The sequence below is a fragment of the Carlito syrichta genome, unplaced genomic scaffold (assembly GCF_000164805.1).
Source record: "Carlito syrichta isolate Samal-C Ts95f unplaced genomic scaffold, Tarsius_syrichta-2.0.1 Scaffold304017, whole genome shotgun sequence".
NCBI lineage: Eukaryota > Metazoa > Chordata > Mammalia > Primates > Tarsiidae > Carlito > Carlito syrichta.
The window spans coordinates 638,144-648,444 of NW_007248113.1; the positions used below are offsets into that span (position 1 = coordinate 638,144).

At 34.4% G+C, this 10,301-nt stretch overlaps 1 protein-coding gene across 1 annotated transcript in view; it reads left to right on the plus strand.

The window, feature by feature from the left end:
- ENAH (ENAH, actin regulator) overlaps positions 1-9,347 on the plus strand; it is a 171,928-nt gene extending 162,581 nt beyond the window's left edge. Inside the window, exons 13-15 of the mRNA XM_008059379.2 lie at positions 2,352-2,430; positions 5,787-5,844; positions 6,371-9,347. Coding sequence (XP_008057570.2) covers positions 2,352-2,430; positions 5,787-5,844; positions 6,371-6,408 — 175 coding nt within the window. The 3' untranslated portion in view covers positions 6,409-9,347. The remainder of the gene's footprint in view (positions 1-2,351; positions 2,431-5,786; positions 5,845-6,370) is intronic.
- The last annotated feature ends 954 nt before the right edge of the window (positions 9,348-10,301 follow it).

A 10,301-nucleotide genomic window follows, 5' to 3' on the forward strand; every position in this document is an offset into this window, starting at 1 on the left:
GTCGAGGCTGCGGTGGCTGGGAGCGGCCACTGCACTCCAGTCTGGGCAACAGAGTGAGACTCCAACTCAAAAAAAAAAAGAAAAAAGAAATAACTGAAATATATTCATGTTATTATATATATCTATTTTTAAAAATACATATCAAGTCTACAGAGAACATGAATTAAATATTATACGTAAAGAGTGTCTGTCCCAGTAAGTAAGCAGTTCTGTAGTTAGACTCTTTGACCAAATTCTTATTTGCTATAATTATTTTCATGCCATTAATAATGAAAATATTTGATAGGTTTATTTTATCAGCCTGTTGAATCTTCATAAAATATTTATACTGCAATAGTAAATTTATTTTTCCTGCTTTTTTGAGGAGTGGTTTAATTGTTCTGACCAAAAGACTTATTTAGAAAGTTTACTAATGCATATAGGGAGAAATAGCATTTAACAGTGAAATTTTTTTGTAGTAAATCATCTCAGTTATCTTGCTGCTTTAACACATAGTGACCCATGGAATAATGTTTCGATAAATTTTTTTTGTACAAAGTGGTGATTACTTCTTCCTTCAGTATGGAAAGCTCCCCCCTTTAGTTAATTATCATGGTGGTGGTGGTGGTGATGGATTGCATGTTAGCATGAATCAAATTTTTTTAAATTGCATGTTTCCACAATTATTATATAACAATTTTTTTTGCATTGTTAAGTAAATATGAATATATTCATAATTAAGTATATTCATGATTAAGTAGCAGACTGCAGTTGTTCACATGCATTTCAGAGATATTCGTTATAGTAGCTTAGGAGAAAATAACTAGCAAATTGTGTCACTTAAATGTAAAAATTATAAGAAATGCAGAATAATTAATAACTTAATTCTGGAGAGCAGGAATAAAGAACATGATTGAGTATGTGAAATGTACAGTGTGCTAACCTTCACAAAGAGTTACTACACCTGACTCTACATAGATAGAGCACCATGTCTTGCATATAAATCTTAGGTGCCTATGGAAAGTAAGAAAGTGCATCTTCTCAAGAGGAAAGGAATTATTTCATATAAATCTTATCCCTTATAGTGCCTAGCTCAGTGCTTATTGAATGAAAGTTATTATTTTCACTTATTCATATAAGTAGATATCTAATAAAATAAAATTGGTTGACTTTTGTTTTATAGAAATCTTTTAAGCAATAATATGTTTTGCTAGTAAAGCAAATGAACACAGTATTTTATCTTCACAATACCTATGGGTTTGAAGTATTGTATGTCTTATAAGAATTATGCAATTTTAATTTTGAAAAGTTATTATGCTTATTGGGTGTGGATTCAGAGTTCTAACATTGGTATTCTGCAAAACTGGAATTATGTGATTTGTATAATGATTTTAAATTGCATTGATTTATGGTCCTTAAAAAGAGGCCACTTGCTATAGTAAATCAGAAAGTAGAGGAGTACTCAATTAAAACTCTAGGTTTTCCACTGAGAATTTTATTTTATTGCCAGAATTGGAGAAGGAGCCATGGCTGATTTATTTAGTTTTAAAACTTTTGCTTAAAAATATACCTAATCACTAAGATTTATTTCTTCACATAAAAACTTCAGTAGAAACTAAACTTTTGATTGTGCAATAGTAATTGACAATCTCCTTCACTCTGGCATTTTCTTTCTTTCTTTTTTAATAAAATAAGTTTATGGAAGTAGTTAGCCTGAAACATACCATCCAAAGGATGTCTCCATAAAAACTTTATAGAGAAATACCCACGTAGGCTAACTTAATACTCATTTTTTCAACATTCTTGTTTATTTTGATGCTTGAAATGGAATAAAATATATACAAAGAAATCATGCTTACTAAAATGTTTTGTTTCTGCAATCCGAGGCATAGACTTTGTAATATGACTTATGTTAGAGTAAAATCTTCAAGTTTTTATATTTTTCCTTCCATTGATGTGCCAGGTATTTAGTAAATAATGTAAAATTTCAAAAGAAGGCAAAAACAAGATTGTATTATTTGAGCCTCAGATGTTTCAGCTAGCCTCTTCGTCACTGTCTTGGTCAACGTGCCACGTGTTACCTGTCTGCTGTGCAAAGAACGCAATCTTCTACACTTTTCTGAAGAAGTCTCGCCATCTTGTCACCTGTTTCTAGTTTCTTTATAACTAACTGAAAAAGCTGAGAAAAGTGAAAAATATTTTCTGTTGTATGTTCTAATCAGTCCTACAGTTTTGACAATTAACTTTTTAACAATGTTTTATTTAAGAAATGTATTTAAATCTGGTGTTGGGTTGGTAAATTTGCAATTATTTATGAGCTTATTAAATATCAAAAGTGTTGTTTACCTGTCTTGGAAATTTTATTTATACAGACCAAAATCCACACCCTTATCACAGCCCAGTGCCAATGGAGTCCAGACGGAGGGGCTTGACTACGACAGACTGAAGCAGGTGGGTGCTCAGTGGCAGCTTTCTTTTATTGGTACTTTTTTCTTCTTAATAAATATTCCATATGCATGTATTGGACAGGGATTCTGAATGTACTTACAAAGAACATAGAGTTAAAATACTTTTATACAAACTAAACCGTGGCATTAACACTATATTACTTTTCTCAAATTCTCATTTCTTGTTCACTGAGTTTGCATAAAGTTCCAGCAGTGGTGGAGGATAGGGCCACAGTTCAGTGATATGGGATAGAGTTTAAAGGTTTGCAGTTAGAAAGAAAACAGTGAGCTTCTACTTCTTACTTACGACACTGGCAAAATTGGACCCAACAGATCTGATGTAAAACTAGAAACAGGTGACGAGATGGGCACTCACATATGTCTGCTTTCTAAGAAGCAGTTTGGAAAAACAGAGTCAAAGGCTTGAAAAAGAAATGTTGTACTTTTGGACTCCGCAATTTTACTTCCAGGAATTTATGCCAAGAAAATATTGTAGAAGCATGCAAATATGTAGTGGGGAGAGTAGGAGTTCTGGAGTTATCGAGGAATCATATTTAAAATACTTAGTAGTTTGGGTGCAGTGGCTCAAGCCTGTCATCCCAGCACGTGGGGAGGCCAAGGCGAGTGGGTGGCCTGAGCCTGCAGTTCGAGACCAGACCGGGCAACTTGGGAAGACCTCGTCTCTACAGTAAGCAACTCAGTCAGCCAGGCGTGGCAGCACGTGCCTGCGGTTCCGGCGACTTGGAAGATGGAGGCAGGAGGGTCGCCGGCGCCTGGCGGGGCAGGCTGGGCTGGCCTCGGGTGTGCCCCGCGCTCCAGTCTGAGTCCGTTAATCGAACCGATAGATGGCTACTTGTGAGTTAGTTAGCTACTGAATAGTGAATTGTGGACACTTGCTCATGTTAGATAAAATAGGTAAACAAAACAGATGTGTGCAGTTGTCTCAGAAGTATAAAAGATACTGTTTAGGCCGGGCTCGGTGGCTCAGCCTATAATCCCAGCACTTTGGGAGGCCGAGGTGAGTGGATGGCCTGAGCCTGCAGGTTTGAGACCCGCCTGGGCAACTTGATGAGCCCTCATCTCTACAGTAAATAAATAAATAAAATGAGCCAGGCGTGGTAGCGCGTGCCTGTAGTTCCAGCTCCTCGGAAGGCTGAGGCGGAAGGATCGCCGGAGCCCAGCAGATCGAGGCTGCAGTGGCCAGGAGCGACCACTGCACTCCAGTCTGGGTGACAGAGTGAGACTCCAACTCAAAAAAAAAAAAAAGATACTGTTTATGTTTTGGATACATATGCATATATTTAATACGTACAAAGAAAAATAGCAGGTAATAAGATTATGACTTTGAAAATATCTTATAGAAGTGAAATAAATTTTTTAGATAAACCTAGTTTTTATATTGCAAAGCTATTTGAAAAGTTAAATTGAGTTGTATAGTTTGAAAAGGAAGCATGTGATCATTGAAAATCAAGCCCTTATTTTACTGTGTATTGCATATGGCTTTCTTTTATTTTCTTCTATTTTTTTAGAGACAGAATATTGTTCTGTCACCCAGGCTGTAGTGCAGTGACATGATCATAGCTTACCATAACCTTGAATTCCTGCACTCAAGCTATCTTCCCTCCTTAGCCTCCTGTGTAGCTAGGACTTTAGAGGCACCCCACTGTACCAGCTAATTTTATTTTAATTTTTACTTTTTGTAGAGATGCTGTCACACTGTGTTGTCCAGGCTGGTCTCAAACTTCTGGCCTCAAGAGGTCCTTCACCTTGGTCTCCCAAAGTGTTGGGGATACAGGCATGAGCCACCATGCTTGACCTAGGCTTTCTTTTCTTGAAAAATGTTTTAACATAGAATACTTGCACACACTTGAAAATATGGGCAATTCTTGGTTAAATGAAGTAATGGAATAAAAGAGAGGAATAGATGTGATTTTTGGAATGATTTTAAAGATTACTTTGAATAAGGATATCTATATAGAAGTCCATATAATAACTCCATTTGCCTTAGTCACTTCCTTAGTAAAATGAAGGAATTAAACTAATTTATGGGGTTTTTTGTTTTGTTTTGTTTTGTTGAGTTTTTTTATTGCCCAGGCTGGAGTTCAGTGGTATGATCACAGCTTCTGCACCCTCAACCTCCTATACTCAGGCTATCCTTCTGCTGCAGCCTCCCAAGTAGCTGAGAATACAGGAATGCACCACCATGCCTGGCTAATTTTTTTATTTTTTGTAGAGACAAGGTCTTGCTATGTTGCCTAGGCTGGTCTCAAACTCTTGGATTCAGGCAAGCCTCCCATTCTGGTCTCCCAAAGTGCTGGGATTATAGGTGTGCGCCACTACAGCTAGCCTAGTTTTTGTTTTAAACTAGAAAACTTTTTAAAAAATGAACCTTAACAGAGCAATTTGACTTTTCCTGAGATACACAATTCAAAACCAATCCTTCCTAAGGATAGCTGTTATTTTTCACTCATCAAAGTTGTGTCTCCTTGTCATGGCCCTTTTAACCTGAATCCACAGTTCTGAAGGAGGGTTCAGAGCATCACTATTAAATAGAAATGTAATATGGGCTATATATGTATTTTACAATGTTCTGATAGCCACATTTAAAAAGTACAAAGAAAAGGGATAAATTAATTTTAATATTTTATTTAACATATTTTAAGTATTTTTAAAAATTACTAATGAGTTGTTTTACGTTATTTTCATCATACAAAAACCTTTGGAATCCGGTGTGCATTATACCTACAGCATATCTCATTTTGGATGAGCCTTATTTCAGGTGCTCAGCAGCTTCTTATTGCTGGTGTCTGCTGTACTGGACACCCACCTTCATCTCTGCCCATTTAGGGCAACCTCTTGGCCCCTTTAGGGGAGTCCCAGATTTCTTGAATTATGGTTGGTCACCTGTGGTGATTCCTAAGAAATCCCCATACTTCAAGCCAAATGACAAACTTGCCAAGAGCCAATTGTCCTACTTTCTGGAACATCTTCCTCCTTGAAACTTCTTTGCATCATCTCTCAGACTGCTACCAGAGGACTAGATTAAAATTAAAAGCAGAGCTATTATCTTTGGTAGAAACTATCTGAATCATACCCTTCACTGAATGACAGTAATTATTTTAGTTTTAGAAAAAAGAAAGCATACTATTTCATATCTTGCTAGGCTAGAACAAGCAAAGACTGGGAATGGTAATATTTTAAAATTTTACCAAGGCTAGTCTTTCCATAAATAGAATTGTGACTCTGGAAACAAAAAGTCACTCATCACATTTCATAGCACTCTTAAAATTTTATGTGTGTAGGAATCTTTTTAGCAGTATTTTTTTTCTGTATTTCTAATGTTTTTCTCTATTATTTTAGGACATTTTAGATGAAATGAGAAAAGAGTTAACAAAGCTAAAAGAAGAACTCATTGATGGTAAGTGTCTGAACAAATTTGCTACCCCTGTAATAACAGTGTTTAAGATTAGCCATTTTTAAATGCAAATGAGGAAAAAACCCTGTTTATTACTTGAGAGTGATTTGTTTCCTTTAGCATCCTGGCCTATAATTGGCTTAGGAAGTCAGGAAGGAGCTGTCTCTATATATTTGAAATTATTTGTGAAAATAGTGATTAAACCATGTCCCTAGATTTCAGGTGTTGCTGGTTCTTGGATAGAAAACTAGATGAACCAGTCTTTCTCTAGGCTACCTCTGCTCATCCATCCTACTGAACTCACATAATCAGTGTCCATTTTGTATACACAAGGGGAAAATAAACAAATATAAATAGCTAGAAATTAGTATCTTCTTTGTAATATTAAAACAAAGATCTATGCAGTAAGACACAAAATTTGAGTATCTGTGAGTTTGAACGTATTCTTAAAGTGTCTTAAGATTGAATAACTCATTTATTTTACTTTATCGTTATATTTACTTTCAGTATTTTTTCTTTTTCTATCCAGCAATCAGGCAGGAACTGAGCAAGTCAAATACTGCATAGAGAAACAAACTAAGGAGAGATAGGACTTTAATCTGGAGGAAAAAAATTCTTACAAACAACAACTGTTAACAACAGCAAGCCCCTACATTTTATGAGCTATAAGAAGAAAATGGAAACAGGAGGGAAAAACCAACGTGCTCTGAAAGCCTTCAGACATTATGACTGGTGATAAGCTATTTCCCTCTCAGTTTGCTGCTTTTTCTGACCTTTACAACAGAATGGAAGAGAATCATTTAATGTTCCTGTAACAGTTATGCAGAAAATACTAAACCCATCAGGCAAGATCACCGTGCATTGAAATATTTTCATGTCAAGATAAAATCGCACATTTTCCACAATTCATTGCAAAAATAAAGAGGAGAAAGGCTTAAGAAGTTTTTTTTTTCAGAGAGTGCTGATGAAGAATTTAGCAAGTTATGCTATTGTATTGTAAATGTTTCTCTCAGGTTTGTTCTTCCTATCATATTTGATATTCCATGAATAATTGAGATCAGCCCTATGTAGGTTACGATCATAAAATGTGGAACAAATGGAATTATAAGTGCTTTCAAAGGGTGATATTTATAAGAAAGTGTCCTAAAAATGATGTGTCCTGCTTGAGGAATTTTAGATGATAGGAAGTCTCTCGAGTTAGCCTTCATGCAATTTTGTAGATTAAACCGTAAAATTCATCCAGAATTTAAAGATTTAGATGCCTTCCTAAATTGTTACAATGCTTTACCAAATCTACGACTTCTACATAACACAAACCAGTGGTCAAATGTAAAACAGTATATTGTAGATTTACTGTAGGTTTTCAACCTTTTTTAGACTTATGCATGTGGACATTTTTATAATGTAATTACAATCACCACAAAGTTAGCTTTTTTAATTACAGACAGTAATGCATGTCACACTAATATGTAGTGGCTTTTTCAAGGCCTAGTCCCAGGGAAAACATTTTGTAGAGTCTAGGGGAAGTGGGAGGAAGGGAAGGAATAATTTTTTATTTAAAGTTAATTTCTGCACTATCTTTTTTTCAATTATCTGCATGAATAATAATGAGGAATATTTTGTGACTTAATTGGTAAATATGTTACAAAACCAAGTACTTAATCTTTTACATCATGTCTTCAGCTATTTGTATTTTAGCCAGTAATTTCAATGGTCTGAAACATGATTCTGAGCTTCACATGAATTATATCTTACTGTGGAACTCAAAAGTTTGAACACTGAATTTGGCAGTTGTTATAATCTAGGTGCCCCTGCTGTTATACAGGTGTTTAGATACATGTTCCTGACTATAAGGCTGCTTTTGAATTTTGTTATGTTGAAATATAAAAAATAACAATGATGGCAGCAATTAAGGTCACAGAAATCATTAGATAAATAAAAACTAATGAGGAGTTCTGCAGTTTTCTTTTGATAAGTTAAAGTGAGGCGTAGGTGGTGGGAAGAAGGAATTAGAAACTCTGCCTACTACCCTGTGTGTGCACACACGCGCACACGTGCTGTCTGTATGTTAATCCACTCCCTTTTCTTTCCTTTGAAATTGGTAAGATTAGGGAAGAAATCATATATGTTGCAATGATCGCTTTTTGGAAAATTTAGGAAATCAAAACTTCTCCAGGCTCTCCATCTTGATTTATGCTTGAGTTGTTATGTGCCATATTTGCTTTGAAATCTTTGATTATCAGAAGTTTCACTAAAATTTTGAAGAAATAATTCACTTTCATCTGCTTTCTAGATTCGTACATCTCAGTTCATAAGGCAAAGCTTGTTGATAGTGTAGTTTTCTAAATGCTGCATGTTTGCAGCCATTACCACTACAAAGAAGTTTGAATGAGGGACTTTTTTCCTTGTTAAAATAGTTCCTGTTTCTGTAGAAATTTCATTTTTAGATTAAACTGTGATGGATGAGCTATCATAATTCAAGTATACAGTTCTTTTTTCTATCACGTATTCATTGTCATTCAATAGTAGTAAAGACATTAAAGATTCAGCAAGCTTATGAAGTACTATTTTCTAAAAGAAATAGGAGGCATTTTCATCTTTATTATTGTACTTTTGGTTATGCAAACACTTTGACAATATAAACATTTATGTCCCCTATAAATCGGGTCAGAAATCTCTTTGATTTTGTTGGATTAGTTAAATAGTCTATAGTCAGTAGAGTACTGGGTACAAGTGGTCCAAACTAAGATAAAAGACTAAAATAAAATGCTAAATCTTAAAAGAAACTGGTTTATGCACTAAACGTTTTGTGCCTTGGTCTAATATTAACATGTCATGTCTGTGTAAAATGACAGAAAAGAACCAGTGTTGAATCATGCTATATTTTCCATCATCCCAGATTGCTAAATGTGTTCTTTCCAAGAAGTTTGATTGAGTTATTATATACATTTGCAGTCGTACATGACAGTTGTGTCATTGTTAGAGATTTCAGTAATTAAAATGGGAAACAGAAGCTTAAGTTATTTTCCTTATCAAAACTATGTTCCTTGGAACCACATTATTCTGATGGTTTTTGTGCTCTTGTACATTGGATGTCTTAAGCTGAATACAGTTTAGGGGATCCTTTCTAATTAAAGGAAGGTACTGCTTTCCTCAACACTGTGATCTGACCTGTGACAAATCTGTACCATACACTATGTAAATGGCTAACAAGTCAACTGCAAACAAACTGAATGTACAAATCTTAGTGCTGGTGCTGAAATCTCTTCAGAATAGTCATCATGATTTAAAAGTTTGTTTAAAAATTTGCAAGCATCAAGTGTCAATCAAAACTGAAGATGAAACACTAATGAATGTTGAATTCTCATGTTTTAGGTGTACTTCCTTTTTAGAATTTTCAGTTCTCTGCTATTTTTACCGTAACTATTTCATTTAAATTTGTTTCGTTTAAATTTCCTACATGCTAACTTCGTTTGTGTGATTGAAATAAAATTGCAGTATATATATGTTGCTTGTTTGTGACACTTAAGACAATCTTCTGAAATAATTTGTTCTAAAATAAGTTATATTGGATGTGGAAAACACTGTTTAAAGTCCAAGACTTCATTACCTAAAGTTTACATATCACATCACTACTATTTCAAGGTTTCATAAAAGTCATGAATACTGAGTAATGTATACAAGAGAAATACGTGATAATGTATATATATTTGTTCAAAATAATTGAAATAACTGTTCCCTATTTGCTCTTATTTTCTCTTGGCCCACCTTGACACAGTGTCTTACTCTTATAGTCAAGATGATGATAAATGTTTCATTTACTCCATTTTGGTTTACAACATGGTCAGATACTTAAAACTCATTTATGCAGCTAACATTTTTCTTTATATAGTTTACTGGGTAAAGGACATTGTATGGTAAAGGGCATTATCAAGTAATGAATTTTAAATATCACAAAATCTGTATCTGTAGTGTTTATACATTTTGCTGGTTTCTTAACATAAGCAGCAGTACTTTTTATCTATTATAAAGTATTGAGTTCCATTTTATAATTCTGATGTCTTCATTAGAAGTACATAAATACAATTCTTGTTTGTTTTTTTTTTTTCTTTTGCCAGACCCAAATTTTCTTCTATTATGCCCTGCATTTCTCGTGGACTGTGTGTTCCTGTCATTCATTAACATTTGAAGTCATTACAGAGTCCACAGTTTACAAAATGGCAACTAATTTTCCATTCTATTCTGTATCAGGTTCAGTCAGAATTTTCGTCTACAAACTAAAAATTACTTCCTATTCAAAAATTAAGTAATGTGCTAACCTTTTAAATTTACCTAGCTACAACTTTTATGTCTCTTAATTTATATGTACTTTCAGTGCCATGAAGCACGATTGACAAAGGTATGCTACAAGATCTCTTTAATTTCTCTGTAGCCATTGTAACTTTATGATTCCATTACCC